Genomic DNA, 19,155 nt, shown 5'->3' on the forward strand with positions numbered 1-19,155 from the left:
CATTCAGATTACTAAAAATGTGTTACAAACAGTATTAACTGGGGCATCAAAATATACTTGTTGGACATTTCCTACAGTTGGAAATTATAAACTATAAAAGATATCTTTGGGTTTGAAACATTTTTATTTCATATTACTTTCTTGGTATGGATTCCCAACTGGGTCGAGAGCTAAAAATACTATAACCGAAGTCTGTGTTAAAGTACATGTGTGTTTAAGTATTTTTATTTGTATATTTCAAAGTCACAATGTAAAGAGGTCATACCCGTTTATAATCACACTATCAGTATATGAGAGTGCCTATTCTACCATAACCATTAGCAATTTTTTTTTTTTTACCTCTTTACTGATTTGATAGACCAGAAAATACAATAGTGCCCCCTTATCCGTGGTTTAGCTTTCCAGTTACCTGCAGTCAGCCACCATCTAGAACCAGATAATCCCCCTCCTGACTTATTGTCAGAAAATCACAAGTAGTTGAACATTATGTCACAACACCTACGGCACTCACCTCACTTCATCCCATCACACAGGCATTTTGTCATCTCACATCATCACAAGAAGAAAGGAGAGTACAGGACAATAAAATATTTTTAAATGAGAGGGACAGACCATATTCACATAACTTTTATTATAGCATATTGTTATAATTGTTCTCTTTTATTAGTAGTTACTGTTAATCCCTCAGTGTGCCTGATTTATAAATTAAGGGGCACCTGAGTGGCTCATTTGGTTAAGTGTATGACTCTTGGTTTTGGCTCAGGTCATGATCTCACAGTTCATGAGTTCGAGCCTCACATCAGGCTCCACACTAATAGCACAGAGTCTACTTGGGATTGTCTTCTCTCTCTGCCCCTCCTCTACTCGCACTCTCTCAAAATAAACTTTAAAAAAACACCTTCTAAAAAAATATATGTGTGTAAGTATAAGAAAAGCATAGGATATGTAGGGTTTGGTACTGTGGTTTTAGGCATCCACTGGGGGTCTTGGAAGGTAATGCCCCACGGATAAAGGAGGATCTGATTAAAAGATGGAAATACCTGTCTCCTATTTGGTGATTTTTAAATTCCCATTGAAAGTGCCAGCAATACCCCTCAATATCTTCAGGGAGAGTCTCGAACAAATCAGCTTGTGTTTTCATACAGCAGTTTAAAAGATTTATTTGATTCCACCCATTTAGGACAGTTTAAAATGGGACTCGTAAAACTCAAACTGTCTTCATGGTCATTTAATATGACCCACCAAGGAAGTATGACAGGGCAAATTACAACCCAGGAGGGAACAACTTCTCGGTCATTTCTGTTCCCATTAGTAGTAGTATTTCTGTTACACTGAGAACACTAGAAAATTGCATCTCTTGAATAAGTACAGTTTATTAAATATTACAAACATGGAACCAAGGATTGATTGATAGGATGCAATTCTACATGATTGTACTAGAAACAAAACATGATGAGAATAAACTGAAACACTGGATTTACAGAAGAAAAATTGTTTTCAAATCTAATTTATTTCAGAAAATGTATTTCCTTAAGTGCCCCACAGTTTTTATAAGGTACAGTAACACGTAGAAAAGGGAATTTCAGTTTTTAATGTCAATGTGTTTGTTTTCTGCCATTTTGATAGAGTTGATATTTTTCTTGTAAGATTCTTAGTCTTTCTGTAGTGAAAGAGAGAAAGTAAGGCATTGCTGAAGGGACAAACTGATAATCTCTTGGTAAAGTTTATTGTAGCTAATTTTTTTTAAAGTTTTTATTTAAACTCCAGTTAACATGCAGTATAATGTTAGTTTCAGGAGTATAATTTAGTGATTCAACAGGTGCCCTCCTTAATCCCCATCAACTGTTTCACCCATCCCCCTGCCCACTTCCCCTTCAGTAACCATCAGTTTAATTTTTTTTAATGTTTATTTTTGAGAGACAGAGTGTGAGTGGGGGAGAGAGAGAGGGAGACACAGACTCTGAAGCAGGCTCCAGGCTCTGAGTTGTCAGCACAGAGCCCGACGTGGAGCTCGAACCCATGAACCGTGAGATCATGACCTGAGCTGAATGTTGGACACTTATTTAACCAACTGAGCCATCCAGGCACCCCTGTTAAAATCTTTAATTAAGCTGACATTGTGGTAAAACTGCTGCATTAAATTGTAATTATGTTTAAATGGTAGTCGTGTACAGAGTGCCAAAGGAGTATAGTTTGAGAGTTAAATTAAGTGTCTTAATTGAACACCAGTTTCTTTGAGAGAATTATGAATTGGATTTTGTTTTATTTTGTATTGACACTTTGTGCCCATATTTAAGCTGCAAGGACTGTAGGACCTATAATGACCTTTCCCACCTGCCTTCTCAATTATGCCCTACCCTCACTGAGACAAAGCTCAGTGTAGAAATGGTCCTGGGGGGCGGGGGGGAGATAGAGAATCAGCACACAGTATTCTGCTAAGTGAACAGTGTCTTAAGACCCCACATAGATATTCTCCCTTAATAGAAGTGCCTAAAATCATCACCAGAAAAGTATTAGGAGGCAAGAGTTACTTCACTAATCAAAACTTCACATTAAAATTAGTCTTGGGGCCCCCCGGGTGGCTCAGTCAGTTAATTGTCTGACTTCAGCAAGTCATGATCTCGTGGTTGGTGAGTTTGAACCCTGCATTGAGCTCTGCACCGACCATGCGGAGTCTGCTTGGGATTCTGTCTCTCTCTCTCTGCTCCTCCCCCACTTGCACTCCTTTCTCTCTCAAAATAAACTTTTAAAAAATAAATAAAGTAGTCTTAATAAAGTAGTCTTAATGAGGGGTGCCTAGCTGGCTCACTCGGTGGAGCCTGCGACTCCAGATCTCAGGGTCATGAGTTTCAGCCCTACATTGGGCATGGAGTCTACTTTAAGAAATAAAATAGTCTTAATGAGATACAAGCTCTAGTCTCAAATCAAAAGGCAGTCTGTTAGGTTTTCAGTATAATCTTATATTGACAGCTTTCTAAATAGTAATGTAAATAATAACATAATTGATGAACTAAAGAAATAGAATGCAGCTGTTTAGCACTGTAAGATTTCAAAGCTGTTAATTTGTGCACTTACCAAAACATGTTTGAGTTTGAGTTTAAAATTGTCTCGCTCTTATAAGACTGGCTTCTGCTTAGTTACATATTTTTTACTGGACAGGAACAAGCTGAAAGCTGGCTACCTAATGTCAGTGGAGTCTTCTGAGGAGTTCCTGGATGAAGTCGGGTCCCAGGCTCTGGTTGCTGGTTCATACACACCACCAGCCACAGTCCTTCAGCAGATTGACTCCGTAGCAGACACAGATGTTGTAAATGTAAGCAAATGAAAACTTATGATTTAACATCAAACAATTTGACCTCGACCCAATTTCAGAAGGAATGCATAAGTTCCCTTGGGCTATATATGTCACTGTCCTGCTGTTTGGTGCCTGTCCACCTGGTGTGGAGGTAGGAGGGCTCATTACCATCACGTCTGTAAATGGCTCATCAACTTGGGGTGTATGTATCTTCCTCATTCAACTAAATTACCAATAGGTTAAACCATTTTAAATTCTTAGAGGTCAAGAAGAGTTGAATTATTGGTAATTTCATGTGATTCAACCTAATAGTTGAGTTCGGTGTTTGTTCTCCTCCCGAGAAACAAACTGTCGTGCCAATCCCGCACGATCCAGGATCTCAGGATTTTTGTTCATCTTCTCAGCAGGAGACATTCTGCTATTGCTTTTTTTTTTTTTTTCACATATATTATTGTGAGACTGAATTGTTTTAAGGGCCAGGACCGTATCTTATACCTTTTTGTACTCTCTACTATGCCTAACAAATATATGAACTACAGAACAAATCCACAATCAGTGGGTTTTCCCAGTTTTTTCCACATGAAAAATGTCGACTCCTCTTGCATTGTAGAGGTCTCCACCATCTTCTCCCCAACAGCTCCACCTTAATGTAGGGACAATGAGGATAGAAAAAAAAGAAACAGGGTATTTTAAGGTCGTAACTTTGACTTGATTTCACTTCGCCCCGAAGTTCATCATTCCATACCCTTCCAAATGGCTCTCCTTTACTATACTGTTGTTGTGGGAGTCCCAGCCCAGCTGCCTCTTCATGATCTCCCTGTGCCTGAGACAGCATGGGGGACTGCTACTCACAGTAGTACATCTGACCTCATCGGCCAGCCTTTTTGCTTCAAATAGTGGCATAAAGGAAACAGATAAAAGTTTGACTTTTATGTTGACAGTTGGTGTATTTTTATCAACTCAGACTATTTGCCATCGCAATACAGAAACAGTAAAGTACTGCCCTGCCTGAGGCCGACTCTGCCCTATTTTGCAATGTCAGCGAGGCTTTCCCTATCCCCCTTTTTACCAGCTACCCTCATGTCTGGAGCACCACACTTGCTCAGTCACGTGTAATGAGGGAACATTCAAAGGGACAGCGGAGCTTTGCTTCCTACATTGTCACAAATTAAAATAACGTACCAGCCCTCTCCTGTAGTTAATCTCACAAGAGGCTAGTACAGAATTGCTGGCTCAGGATGCCCTGTCCATAAATTCTTGAAATAACAAAATAGATAAGTTTATCTATTGCATAATACATTTTCTTATTTCTGTTAATTTTTTCTGTCATTTGTTTGTTTACTTCAAGGCTGCAAAGAAGTTTGTTTCTGGCCGGAAGTCAATGGCAGCAAGTGGAAATCTGGGGCACACACCTTTCGTTGATGAGTTGTAAATTCTGAAACAGGAAAGAGCTGAACATTTTCTCAGCCCAGAGCAACACGTGAAAGTCAAAAATCTCTAATAAAACATATATCTTTTTTTTTTTTCCCAATAAGGTGAAATGTCTTGAAGCATAAATACATAAATTGTTCCCAGCTGACTTAAAGTCAATAAAACATTCTGTTGAAATGTTTTTCTCATGTCTTGGCCATCAGTTAATCAAGTATTTATTATATGCTGAGGTCTTTGTTTTAGATGCTGCAAAGGAGAACAGGAATCTAAAAGTACAGAAGCTCAGAAACTAGTAAGATTATTATCGATGGCTTAAAAAATTTTTTTTTTAGTGTTTATTTTTGAGACAATGCAAGAGACCGAGTGCAAGCAGCGGAGGGGCAGACAGAGGGAGACACAGAATCTGAAGTGGGCTCCAGGCTCTGAGCTGTCAGCCCAGAGCCCGATGCGGGCTTGAACTCACGAACCATGAGATCATGACCTGAGCTGAAGTCGGACGCCTAACCGGCTGAGCCACTCAGGCACTCCTTTTATCGATGGCTTTTAAAGATAAAACCAGTTTAAAAATCTGTCCTTTTGGGTCAAAACAATTAAATGGTCTGAGTTTTACCCCCTTTCTTTACTGCCTTTCTTGCAGTATGGTTATTTCTGAAAAATCTAAATTCCCTGTTAGTCATATCTTATATTCCCACTGCATCATTTTATGTCTGATTTATCTTCACTGTGTGACAGAGTTTTGTTTCTCATCTTTTCCCTCTTCCTCATCTGTTCCCATTCTGTTTCTTAGGGCTGAAGGGGGGGAGGGGGGTGGAACTTTATGTGCACAACTAGCCAGAAAATATATCTCTTACTTATTTTAAGTAGGGCATTTGAAGTTTGCAAAACAAGAGAAGCTAACTGTCTAAATAAAAATGTGGCACTTACCTTAAAAATTGAAATTCTCTCTATGTTCATACATTCTGGTCCTGGGTTCCTCTGCCGCATTTTGTAAAAGATGAGATGTTCTTCTCAGAAGGGAGTGTGTTAATGATGTTGCTCTTTTGAGAATAAGGTGGTGAGGCCTGTCTGACCCCAGGGAAGTCTTTGGATTATCACATTGAAGAATGTCTCTGACGGCATCAGAATGCACTTGTGAAAGAATGGGTACGTCTGCACATATTCCTCCTGTAAGTATAGCAAACCTGTGCATAGCAATGCACAAAAATTAGATGCTCATGTGATCACCAGTTTGCATACTGCTGCCTAAGCCACTTTTGATACAGGTTGACCCCTGCCCTTTTCAACTTGGGCAAAGTCTTCTAGCCAAAATGCATCAGAGGTAGAGGAGGCTGTGGATGAGGAAGAGCTTTGGTTGTCTCGCTTCACCATTGTCCAGTATGGAGAAGGGGGCCTCACTTCTCTCTTGGGATCTCTGTGAATCACCACATCAGCATTAATGCCTTTTCCTACACTAATAGTACGGTTCTTCTTTTTGTAGCCATGCCATTCTCTGGAGATAGACATTGGTCTCCTTGCAGAGTGATGCCCACTGGACCTTGAATATTTATAATACTTAAGTTTTTTATCTGAAACTACATCTTCACTGTCATCACTGCTTGCCAAAGGGTCTTTTGCCTGCTCAGTTTTCTTTGTTGTGCTGAAATGAAAAAAAAAAAAAAAATTAGTGAAAGACATGTATTCTTCACGTCTGCATATTCATTGTCCCCTAACAAGATGTCTTGTAACCTGCTTTGGTTCATCAAAGAAAGGATATAATTTAGCTTTAGCACTTTCTGTGTTATTGAAGTTTTTCTCTCCAAAACTGTCTTTAAATTTGTTTCCACTCCTAAATGTAAATCAGATTCTGCCTTAAGTTATTTCACATCACTTTCAAAAGTTTGAAAATAACTTAAGTCAGACTACTGACCAGAATATTAGCAGGTTTTAAGGTGTGGGTTAATTTCATTCCAGAATGACAGGTCAACCTGGCCATCTCCTCCACAGAACTCTTCTCATGGGTCACATGGGGTCAGTAATAACAGTGTCTTACCGATTTCCAAGGTATTCAGGAACTAGTGGACCTCTAAGTACACTAGTCATCGGGAAATTTTTGAGCCTTCTTTTGTTCTCCTGAGAACCATCATTTGCCTCTCTTTTGGGTTTACAAATGTGTATTTATACAACACCCTCTACATCCAGATGTGTCTCATTCACTATTCCACTTCTCTGTTGCTGTCCAAAAGCTTTTATAGATTTTTTTTGTTACCTGCCCCAACTATTGGCTTTCTTGAGAGGTTGTATGGAGGTTTTTAGTAGAGGAAAGCAGCTACTCATATACCCTTGACTGGAGAACCAGTCATCTTCAACTGAGCATGCAGCTTCAGAAGGGATGCATGCGGAGGGGTGAGGGAGGAAGGGGACACCTGGTGATCAATGGAGTGACAGATGTTGCAGCCAGATCACCCTCACATCCCCGACTATTAGCTTTCTTGGTTGTTGAAACTTGCCCAATGCTTGCCTGCTATCATCTACAGTTCTCTTGAACTTTTCTAATGTCTGCATACCTGAGCCTGCCATTACTTTCCTGAACAAATGCTGTTACCTGCTCCCCCTCATCCTGGTGCTGTTGCCCAGCAGATCCGTTCTTAGATTTTAACATTCATTTAACAAAGATCTTTGTGATTATAGACCTTTGGTACATCTGTCCTGCTAATAGGAAATATGAAATTGTTTTCTTCGCCACCCCCCAATCTTTTAGACTTGGCTTGCATGATCACTAATATTCTTGCAGGTGTGACCGTTGTACTTGCTCCCAAAACTTCGAACAGCAGTAACTGAGCCACTAGTCTTAGTGTGTGATTTTCCTTCATCCTTGATTTAGTGCTGTGCAAGGAGGTTCAGAAGACCTCAGGACTAGAACAGGTTGCCTTCAGACATGCCTAGGACTTCCTGAACAGCACGTGAATGAAAACAAAATCCAGGTTAATTTTTTTTTTTCAGACTGCAAAGAATATCTTTTGTAACTCTGTATTAGGTAACTATAAAGGACAGGTAGTAGGGTCAGATTCTTATTAAACTGAAGTAAGATTATAAAGCCACAAACGAGCAGAAGTCAGAGTTAATTACAAACAGTTTTCTATCACTGGACCTGCCCAGAGCATTATGTGGAATATCCTCCAATGGGCACACAGTACCATTTACTCCTGAAAAAGATCATACCAGCTTTGTGTAAGATGCCTTTTCTTTCCCTTTGTGCTCCTTCTCTGTCCTTTCCACATAAATTACTAAAGTGCCTTAGATATAAGCACTTTGTTTCAAATTAAGAAAGGGATTTAGAAAGTGGTTGGTATTGTTCTTAAGTCCTGTGGGCTTTAGTCTCATACTTGAGTTGTGCTATTTCTGTGTTTACTCCTTACTTTTGAATGGTCGGTCTGTCGTTCTTAGATTTTAAAATTCTATATCTCAAACTCTGAGCAATTAAAATGTGAACAACATAGTCGTTCTATAAATAAGTAATTAAGAACTCAGCCTTGAGAGCTGCACTCCCTAGTACAGGGCCCACCAGCTAGGTATGGCAGCTAAATTTGAATTGATTAAACTTGAATAAAACTTAAAATTCTTCAGCTGCAAATCCTCACATTTGAGGCTCTTAATAGCCACATGTAGCCCGTGGCTACCACATCAGAACAGATCAAGAACATTTACACCATTGCAGTAAGTTCTTGGATATTGTTGCTCTAGAGACAGATCTAGTCACACTTAGTCCTGTGACCACTGGCAAGTTTACACACACCTTTCTTGGCCTCAGTTTTCTTATGTAACCATGATGATAAAAAGAATTAACCTGAGGATTAAATGGCATAATACTTGTAAAGCAGTGTCCACCACATAGTAATAAGCAATGAATAAGTGTTCACTGTTATCATTAGTGATTTTTAACTGTCGTGATTGGTTTGGTTATTGGGGGAAAAACTTGTCCCTAATTTGTGTCTGATCCAAGGGGACAGCTGGTACCCAGCTCTGGTCCACTGTCACCATGTGAGGACACAAGCCCATCTTCTAATTTTTTAGGAGAAACCAGAGATGCAGATAATTTCCATGGAATCTTAGATATGTAAATTTGGCAACTAATGCAAATATTTTTTATTTAAAAATTTTGAAATATACAGAAAAATGAAAAAAAGAAACCTGGTTAAATGAAAAAACTTACAAACACTTTGCTAGCCCTTGGAAAAGCCCCTCCGTATCCTTCCTTCTCTCTACAGTCACTGCTATTCCGGCTTTTTAAAATGCCGTGGGAGACTAGCAAAGCACATCTGTTGGCCATATCAGTCCCTTGGACCAAAAGTTGGAATATCTGAAGTAATGTCTATCCAGTGTGGACCATTTTTTAGTCCTTAGTAAAGCTCCTAGCCAGATTTCCCTGAGCCCATCCCAATAACCAAAGATACACAGCTGTAACAACTAGTGCTCAGAAATCTGTCAAATTAATAAGGACCACTCTTGCATCAGAGCACTGAACTTGTCACTGAAGAAGGATCTCATGTTCTACATGTCTTCATGTTCTACAGAACTTCCTCACATATCTGATCCTCAGAGGAGTCTCTGGTACTCCTGTGTTACAGATAAACAAGCTCTCAGAGGTTAAGTGATTTGCCTGAGCTTCAAAGCTGGATTTTAATTTTCATTCACTCTGAATAAATGAGCCCTCAGCCATGTGAAAGTCCTGTGGTAGATTTAGCCTAACAACGCAGACTTAGTCCTTGCCTTCAGTTTACGTTCTCCCAGGGCAACATAGTAAACAATAGATTGTACAGATTACTTCATTGAAATTAGGATAAATGCTGTGAAGGAGATACACAGGTTTCTCTGAAAGCATATGACAGATGGACCAGACAGTGTTTTAACACTTCCTAACTTGAAGGCCCCTTGGAAAAATTTTGCACCATGAGCCTTCAACGGTGAGTAATGACAGAGTCCTAGGCATGTTGTACACAGAGAAGGGCAAGTGTGAAGTCCGAGGCAAAGAAACATAAGACAAAGAAGCTGAGAGGCAAAGTGACTAGAGAGGGAAGAGGACAGCAGTGTGTGGTGAGGCTGCGGGATACAGACCCCAGCCACATGCAGTAGCATAGACCAGTGTAAGGGTTTGGGCATTTATCCTGAGAACAGGAGGTCTAAAAAGATTTTCAGCAGGGAACACGCCACATTCAGATTTGCACTGTAAAGGGATTGTTCTGTGTAGCAAATGAATAGGGGAAGAGAGTAGACGGTGGCTCTGACTGGGGTGATGATAGTGGCCAGAGAGAGAGATGGACAAATGTGAGAGAGAGTCGGAAGATAAAATGACAAGTTTTGTGATTATATGGGGTGGAAACAAGGGAGATGGAGAAATCTAGCATAGCCTCTAAATTTCTGACTTGTTCAACTAGGCAAATGCTCCCCCAGTAAGATAGGACCACCCCAAGGAGATAAGCAGTTAGCTGGCTCTTGATCTTTAGGCATAACGAGTGTGAGGGGTTTGTGATACATCCAAATGAAGCCACCAAGTGGGAGAGAGAAAGGGTTTAAATATACAAGTTTGAAGGTCGTACAATTTGAAAATCAGTCCTGTAGGGAGAGGGACGGAAACCACAGGCATCAGTGAGGGTGCCCAGGAAATTGAGAGAAGGAAGCCAAAGATTGAGCGCTGGGGAACTCCAAGGCTGAAGCCTGGGGAAGACGTTTCAACAGAAGAGGGGGTGGGAGTTGTACAGTGTCGAATGTTGCTCAGGAGCCACACACAGTGACGACTTGAGAAGAGTCTGCTGGAATCAACCTGAGGGCTGTGAGTGGCCCTGCAAAGAGGCCTCTTGGACAAGTGAAGACAGCAAAGCCTGGACTGCGACTGGGGGAGAGCGCCTGGGAAATCATCTGGGGAAATGGCCACATGTGATATAGCTCTTCACGCACGTTTGGAGCCAAAGGGATAGGACTGTGGCCGGGGGCAGGGAGAGGGCAGCAGAGTCAAGGTGGGGTTTGTAAAGAGGCAGAGGCCCCAAAAGCCTTACATGTTATTGAGAAAGATCCACAGAAAAGCTGAATGTGCAGGAGACAAATGAGGGCGTGGGATCCACGGCACGTTTGAGGCTGACTCTGGACAAAGGGACACATTGCAGGTAGATTTGGAGGCCGAGCTCCCATTAGATGGTTCTCTCTCTTTCTCTCTCTCTCTCTCTCTCTCTCTCTCTCTCTTTTTTTTTTTTTTTAAGCTCCAGATTCAAGGCTCTTGCCTCTATCAATCTGCCTCACATTAGGTCCTGCAGATTGTACTTCTCCAGAAGGATTTAAAAACCCACTAAATTACTGCAGCGGTTTCACCAAGACCACGTGCTTCACAGGCTCTGGGGAACAGTAGCACAACAAAGTTTTCCTAAAATGAATGACTTACCGTGTTACCGGGAATTTGGTCTCAGGGATTAAATCATATATTTCTTGCCATTCTTGGGGTATGTCAATAAAATCTCGGTAAATCTTGATTTGTAGCACTGTTCCTATGGTGATGTGTTGCAAAAGTTTTAAAAATTCTCGAAGAGTATATCCTAACACATTGGCATGGCCAACACTAATCAGAACATCACCTGAAGAAGGAAAGAAGTTATCAGTAAAATTAAGATAATGGGTCATTGGGCTCATACCACTTCTGGCTGCACTGTGAGGTATCCCATGTTACAAGTTCAACCAGACTCCAGCCTTTTTTTAATAAAAGTGACCAACTAGGTGACGTGAGTGTCCTTCACATAATGCATGCAAGATGTTTCTTAATAGCGGTGTAGAAGATATTATATCATGTTTTTATGGTATTTCTTTAGTCCTTGGTGTGAAAGAGGCTAAAAATCGTTTATAATCTGAACCATCCTTTAGGATTCTAAAAATGTTTGTTTCGAGTAAAATGAATAGTCGTTATTATTTAAAAAAAAACCACTTACACTAAGTGAGTAAATGACCTACTTGCTATTGTACCTGCCTGGCAATTTCCAGTGCCCTCCACTCTATTAACATAAAGCCCTTCTGGGGCGCCTGGGTGGCTCAGTCGGTTAAGTGTCCAACTTCGGCTCAGGTCATGATCTTGCACTTCGTGAGTTCAAGCCCCGCGTCAGGCTCTGTGCTGATGGCTCAGAGCCTGGAGCCTGTTTCAGATTCTGTGTCTCCCTCTCCCTCTGACCCTCCCCCGTTCATGCTCTGTCTCAAAAATAAATAAACGTTAAAAAAAAAATTTAACATAAAGCCCTTCATTTTAATTTTCTGCCTTGTGCGGTATTAGTTGAGCAAGTAATTCTGCATGAAACAATGGACATTTAGCATGCTTTAAGCTTAAGATGTGTATATAGAGAGTATGTTGGATAAAGGGATTTGAAAGCTAGACTTCCTACTTTAGGGCATTGCTGGACAGGAAGGGAAGTGTGATGGTCAGCCATAGAGCTTCTAATCTCCTGGCAAGTGGGAAGAAAACCACATCTTGACAGCAAGTCCCTGGACCCCCTAAGTGCATATCTTTGCCCACCTCCCTGCCGCCAGCACCTAGGGCATGGACATGTAAACTAGATCCAGCCACTGGGCACTCCCACCTGGGTCACTGAACCTGGGCAGGAGATGCAGCTGGGTGATGGAAGCACCCGGTTTCCAGGGGTAGTTATATATAGCCCCGCGTTCTGTCATCATTTTCCAAGCCTGGTTCTCCAGCCTTTCTGGCAGTTCTGTCAGACTCAAGGTTCTAAGTTCAGTGCCTTCACAGGCACTGTTTTCGATTGCTTGCAGTGAAGAATCCTGACTACTGCAAGGATATTCAGCAAGAGAGGAAGGAATACAAAGAAATTACTTCTTAAGGGCTCACATTAGGTAAAATCTTAGTCTTCAGATCTTACTAGAACTAACAGCCTGCCAAATGGTAATGGAGACTTTATCACTAACACTGGATAAAGGGACTCCAGTCAAGTCCCAAAGGATGTGTTCATTTCTCTGTGCGTGAGAAGCTAGGGACCCCTCAGTTACCTTCATTCCCAGACAGCAGAAGCCTCTCCAAGGAGGAGAGAGGATGCAGTACCTTCTGTGATACTACACCCCATTGTGCTGTAGTTGGGAATTAATGCTGATCTCAAAGGAAGGCTCCAAGGACAAACTTTCATGGTGCTAGATCCTATCAGAAACTTCAGTTTAAAAAGAACTTAAGTTTAAAAGTACTGAAGAAAATGAATACTTGGAAGGGTGAAGAAAAACCTGCTTTGGTCTTACAAAGTAGCTGATGATAAAACCAGCCTAGGATCTGCAGCTAACTTCAGAATGAAACAAGCTTCTCCCAGCCACCTGCAGAGTGTGCCATCTGAAACAGCTGTTCATCCTACAGAGGTTAATTACAATGGCAAAACAAAGCCAAACACCTCACTGGATGAGTTTACGTGCCTGATGTTAAAAGGAACGTTTATAGCTGAAAGCTATGGCTTGGCATTCTGCTTAATTACGTTGTTGAAGGATGTTTTTTATCAAGAGGGCAGAAAATAAACAGCTTAATTCCCTGACCATCCTGACTGTAAACCAAAGGTGTCGTTGTATGAGTGTGATTACTCTGGCAATAGATATTAACATTGCCCTTCATAAAGAAACATCAGTCTGGTATTTATGAATACCAACCCCATTACACTTTTTTTTTTCTGTTTTAATGGGCTGTAGGAACCACATTATTATAAACCTTGTCTCGATTACCTATATTAAATCAACTTTGCAGCAGCCAAGCCACTACTGAAAAATAGATTTTTATTTCTTTTTCTCCATCTCTCCCGACAAGGCTCTGAGTTCCACAAGCTCCAGGTGGCTAGAGACCACATCTGTTTGGCTTACCATTATGCCCTCATGCCTAGCAGGACACCTGCACACAGTAGGCATTCAGGAAACGCTTATTGAATGAATGTGAGCAGTATATGACTTGTATTTACCTTCAAAGCTATACTATTTCTTAAGACTCTAGATATCAGTCTATTTAAAGCCATATTGGCCAAAAGGAATTTTAATTCAGCCAGAATAAACAAACACTAAACTAAACTAGCAAATTCAATAGGAAATGAAACCCAATTTGAAACACCAGAAGAGAAAAATGTAAAACACGTGGATGAGAAATAATGGGGCTGGGAGGTAACAGGGTGGAAGAAATAGCAGGTCTGTGGGACTATCACGTCTGAAAATCTCATTCATTGTTAAAAGGACTGAATTCTGGTCTTTAAAACCAAGAGCCTGAAGAGAACTGACTGACCCGTCATGAAGAGATCTGGGACTCTGGACTCTTCTCCGGTACTGAAATCCCACTTCCAGTCAAAAGTGTGGGCTCTCTAGACATGGGTTCAAGTCCCAGCTCTGCCCACCCACTTAGCTCTGTGTATTGACCAAGTTACTACATCTCCAACCCTCTACATGTGTTATCGACCTTCCAGGAGTTTGTAAAGACTAAATTAGATAATAGATGTGGAAACACCTTGCACAATGCCAGTGGCAAACATTTATTATTCATTTACTAATGCACAGACATAATATGTGCCAGCATTAAAGGTAAATCCTGGATTTAAAAGATGAATTCAAGACTGCCTCTGACCTCCAGGAGCCCACTAACCATAGCCACACCATGAGGTTCTGTTTCCTGTGCATAAAAGCACACGCCTGTCCCACTCCAGCGAGTGTGTGCTCTGGTTATGAATCAGCTTCTGTCGCCTGACCCCAGAGAAACTGAGGAAAAGCTCATGGGAACCTGTGCTGGACTTCTTTTGGTCTGGAACTGTCTCCCTGGTGCTTTTTTTCCCCAGCACCAAGCACTGACATTTGGAGAGAATGTTTTGGATTATAAGGTGGGGGCAAACTTTCATAATGGCATCATTTATCTATTTTCTTCTTTAATCCCCTGCTTCTAACACAAGCTGCAGTTAGAATCACCTGAGGAGCTTTTAAATCATGAACTGCCCTGTCCCCAGCCCCCTATCAATTGAATCAGAACCTCTGGGGAGATGGGGCCTAGGCATCTCAGTTTTAAAAGCTCCCAAGGTGATTCTAGGAAGTAGCATTATAAATCAGTAACTTAATCCACTGGGGCTCCTGTACCACAATCATTTTTTATTTAAAGAAAAAAAGAAAGAAAAGCCACAAGTCAGGAAACTCTCTAAGAGCAGCCTAAGAGAAATGATTGCCAGTATTTCCATAGAACTGTCGTTTTCAAAGGACTTTCACAAAATTTATCTCTCCAAATCCTAGCAACCTCTGAGGAAGGTAGCTCTTATCCCAATTTAGAGATGAGGTGACTGAGGCCTAGAAGGTTAAATGACTGCCCAAGGTCACAGAACTAGAAAGTGACAGAGCCTGGGCCTGACTGAATTCAGGCCCAGCTGAAACCAGATGATTCTTGTTTCTCACCACCTTACCATCCCATTGTGCCTCCCTGACTCCTGAGCACAGCCCTAGAACTGGAGCAGACAGTGGAAAACACATCTTGAACTGGATGGAAAATTCATTCTCCCAAAGACAAGAGAAGCAGGGCAGTGTTGATCAAAGGCCTTGGGCTCTGAAGTCTAACAGAGGGTTCAAATCCCTGATCCCTGGTGTGACAATGGGCAATTTACTAAATATCTGACTCCTTATCTATACGGTGGTTTAATGCAGAATCTACCTCAGGGATTGTCAGGAGGATGAAATGAGATCATGCTTCTAAACATTAACAATGATTAATACTGCCTACCTAGCGGAAGAAAAGTTTGTCCACAGAGAGGCATAAACTCTGGAATGACACCATCCCACTTGCCAGAGCGGGGTGAACCTAGACAAGGAACTCAATCTCTGTGCCTCAGTTTCCTCCCCTGTGAAAGGGGGATGACAATAGTTCCTACCTAGAGACTTACTGTAAGAATTCAGTGAAAAAATAAAACAGCGAGGGTTATTAAAGTGCTAGCAACTGGCTGGCCCACAAAAAGCTCTCAAACAATGTCATCATCATTATTATGGTTACACTAAAACCTATTAACCAGGGTCTCCCCGAAGGCAGATGGGGGGGGGGGGGGCGGGGAACCACAGTCACCTGGCTGGAGTTTTCCATCCGTGGCTGCAGCCCCCGTCCTGATGAGGTGGGTGATCTGGAGGTAGGGCCCATTCTGGATGATGATCAGGCCTAAGCCCAGGTTGCCCACAGTGAGTTTGGTCTGCTGAGTTTTGCTCAAGTTGTGTATGGATGACTTGACATTGAAGCCAACGTTTTTGCCTAATATAAAGAGGGGGACATTTTTTAGTCCTTCACCTGGACAGCAGCATGACAGTATCACTGGGGTTCTAAAGCCAGATCCCTGGGGCAGTTCCTCAACCTATTTATTTCTCAGTTTCCTCATCAGTAAAGTGAGGACAGTACGTGTCTAGCTTGGAGACTTGTTATGAGAATAAATGAGACAGAGGGCTTTGCTCAGTGCCTGGCACCTGCTGAGTGCTTAATTAATGTCAGTTATTATGTATTCACTTGACAAATGTTTCTTGATGCAGGCAGTGTGCTAAGAAATAGCAGTTTCTTGCCCTTATGGATCCTGCAGCTTAGTGGAAGAGACAGATACTAATCAGTCACATAAATAGATGTTGAATAACAAACTGTAACACATGCTATGAAGGAAAAATACAGAGAGCTCTGAGGAGGACTGCCAGGAGGCCAAGGTATCCTGCGGGGAAGGCAGTTCAGGCTTCATACAGGAGGCAAAATTTGAATCGAGGTCAAAAAGACCAACAGGAAATCTTGAGACAAAGGAGGGTGGGAGGGAGCAAACTGGATTGAGGCTGTGAGGAAGGAACAGAGATGCACTGGAGCACTCGTGAGGAGCAAAGTCACAGCCGACTGGCGCGGCCTCACAGGCTTACCTCACTGGAAAAGCTTAGGAGCAGTTTAAGTGGGACCCTGTAACATTTGTATTTTCTTAAACAAAACAAACAAATGAACCCGGCTGGCTGCTGTGCAGGGCACAGACTGCGGGATCCAGAGTGGATGTGGGAAATCAAAGTGTTACTGGAGTCACCCAAGCATGCCATGGCGATGTCAGTGGAAATGGTAGCGAAAGATCATTCGGGAGGAAAATCCGGGAAAATGGGTGGTGGTGGAAGGGTGCCGAAGTATATTTTCTCCAGAATTGATTCTCACAAGAAAAGTTTCAAAGACTATGGAGTGATTTAAAACAAGTTACTTTCCTAAGAGGAAGCTTCTCAGACGACTCATTTTCAGTACACAGGAAGTTTCTGGGGACATTTGTTTTCAGCAGCTCTTCCTGAAGGACAAGTGACAGGCCTTTGCAAAATCCATGTGACTGTGGTGTTTTGGGGGGGCCCAAGAGGCCTGCTGAGGGAGGGGTGCCCCCTGTCCCCCCACCCCCAGGTTCATGACCCTTCCCTGTAAGCAAGTGTCCTTGCTGTCTCCAACCTCACCTTCCCCCAAACCGCAGAGACTCTATAGAAAGTAAAGTAACCCAGTATAAAGAAGGTACCACATTCGGAGATTTTTCAGGATTCTGGGAGCCATTTGGAGCAGGTCAGACCCTCCTTCAGCCTCTAGCTCCTGAGCATACAGAGAAGTGGCATCTCAGACAAGGTCTGAGTTCCAACCTCAGCTTGCTACTTCATTGTGCTTAGGATAAAATAATCTATAGGAGACCCAGTCTCAAAAGACAGCAGGGTTAAGGGAAAGAAGGCAGACTCAAAAGACTCCATACCACACGATTCCACTTTTATGACACTCTCCGTGGAAAGGGCAAAACTATAGAAACAGATCAGGAGTGTCAGGCACTGAAGTGCAGGCTGGTGGCAAAGAGGAGCAAAGTAATTTGGGGACGGAGGAGGGAGCGTGTGTGGGAGGGAAACTTCCACATCTTGATGGTGGTGGTGGTGGTTATATGTGGGTATTCATTGGTCAAAACTCAGAGCTATACACTAAAAATGGGCGGGGGGGGGGAGGGGAGGCTCTTACTGTATGTAAATTATAGTTTGGTAAACAAATGATGGCGAGGGGCTAACTCCCAGGCCAAGAGGGTGACGTTCCCATTTTACAGGGGAGGCAAAGTAATGAAGGCTTTGTCTCCAGGGCGTCTCCCTCTCCCCACTCCCCAGTTACCTTTTTTGCTTTTATGGGCGGCCTTCTCCATGGCCCCAGGAGGGCAGACCGCTCGGGAGGGGCCTCCTGGAGCAGAAGCTGGAGTGGGTCCAACTCCCAACTGTTTCGAACCCGCGAGGAGGGGGCGCACAGCGACCGGGGGACCCCGGGAGGCAAGGAGATTTCCGGCGCTGCCCCTCGGGATGGCCGCCAGGGGGCAGACGTGGGTCATCCGTGGGGTCACAAGGCCTCAGCGGACTTGGAAAAAGGAGTGAAAGTTTTGGCGGAGAACAAACTCGTTCAGGGAGCAGCACGGTGTCTGGCTCACAGTGGGTTCATCGTCCATTCTTGGAAAACAACCGAAGTGGGGAGGATGGAGGAAGCACAGAGGCGGGTGTGGCAAAGCTGTGAAATTGTGGGGCCCAGGCAGACCCTAACTAGAAGCCCATATAAGATCACACAATCCCCTGCTGCACTCCCAGTAATGATATTTTTAAATATTGCTGCATCAATAGTCCCAACTGTTTTGGAACTGCACTGTTTTCATCAATGTTTTGCATGAGAAGAGGGGCCAAGGGTGGCTCGAGGGAAAAAAAAAAAAAAATGAGTCACGATTAGGAGAGAAATTAATTCTTCCTTCTTTTTTCCAAAATAATTCTTTCCTCCCACACACACATTCGTTCATAGGACAAATATTTACTGGAAGCCCGCTCTGTGGTTTGTGCTGATGCTGGGGACACAACAGTCGGCAAGACAAACAAGGGCCCTATCCTTTTGGAACTTAGATTTAACGAGCAGATCAAGTGGATATAATTTAAGAAAACTGTAAATTATCAAAAATATATTCTAGAAGAAACAGAAAGCAATGTGATCAGGTAGGTCCTGTCCTCATTCCCACTCCGATAAAACGGAGAAGCTATGCACCTTACATTCATGTCTTCAATAGTTATCAAGCACTTATTAGATGTCAGACACTGTGCAAAGATTTCCATGGTAAACCCAGTTTACCGGGCTGTTTCTGTGGCTCTACCCAGACAGTAAACCAGGGCAGATTTTCATTCAATAAATCCCACCTTGCAGAGGCTGGGACAAAAGGAAAGAACAGTCATCCATTTTCTTACTCTCAACCTCAAGGAGTCTCCAGCAGGTGGCTTCTTGTGATCGATCACCAGTTTCCTCCTCCAAACAGTCTGGCAAGGTGTCTATGCAGACACCAAATTAACTCTGTCATAAAATGCATCCTTTTCCTCTGTTTTCCTATTAGTAGGGGGACAGTGAGAGTTTGTGGAACTAAAGCATGTCAGCATCGGAGGTTCAGGGAGGGGAG

At 42.5% G+C, this 19,155-nt stretch overlaps 2 protein-coding genes across 5 annotated transcripts in view; one reads left to right on the forward strand and one right to left on the reverse strand.

Moving 5' to 3' along the window:
- The window catches only part of LOC106970509 (cytochrome b-c1 complex subunit 2, mitochondrial), a 169,730-nt gene that overhangs the window by 24,957 nt on the left and 125,618 nt on the right, over positions 1-19,155 (forward strand). Inside the window, exons 13-14 of one of the 2 annotated variants that reach the window (XM_053213618.1) lie at positions 3,160-3,313; positions 4,644-4,771. In XM_053213618.1, the coding sequence (XP_053069593.1) occupies positions 3,160-3,313; positions 4,644-4,727 (238 nt within the window). In that variant the 3' untranslated portion in view covers positions 4,728-4,771. Of the gene's footprint in view, positions 1-3,159; positions 3,314-4,643; positions 4,908-19,155 lie in introns of those variants that run through there. The other variant, XM_015067137.3, reaches the window with a different exon arrangement.
- Positions 325-17,983, reverse strand: PDZD9 (PDZ domain containing 9). Of its 3 annotated transcripts, none has more exons than XR_008294712.1 (6): positions 17,850-17,983; positions 15,792-15,971; positions 11,136-11,325; positions 5,651-6,362; positions 3,076-3,938; positions 325-1,660 (listed from the first exon to the last, which is right to left on the reverse strand). XR_008294712.1 is itself a non-coding variant. In XM_015067138.3 (4 exons), exons 1-4 carry the CDS (start codon positions 17,878-17,880, stop codon positions 5,969-5,971), a joined length of 795 nt encoding a protein of 264 aa, XP_014922624.3. In that variant the 5' UTR covers positions 17,881-17,983; the 3' UTR covers positions 5,555-5,968. The 3 variants fall into 3 exon arrangements, 1 of the variants encoding a protein (XP_014922624.3); XR_008294713.1 differs by lacking the exon at positions 17,850-17,983 and adding an exon at positions 12,313-12,518 and having other exon boundaries at positions 15,792-15,926; XM_015067138.3 differs by lacking the exons at positions 325-1,660; positions 3,076-3,938 and having other exon boundaries at positions 5,555-6,362.

This window comes from Acinonyx jubatus, chromosome E3 (assembly GCF_027475565.1).
Source record: "Acinonyx jubatus isolate Ajub_Pintada_27869175 chromosome E3, VMU_Ajub_asm_v1.0, whole genome shotgun sequence".
NCBI lineage: Eukaryota > Metazoa > Chordata > Mammalia > Carnivora > Felidae > Acinonyx > Acinonyx jubatus.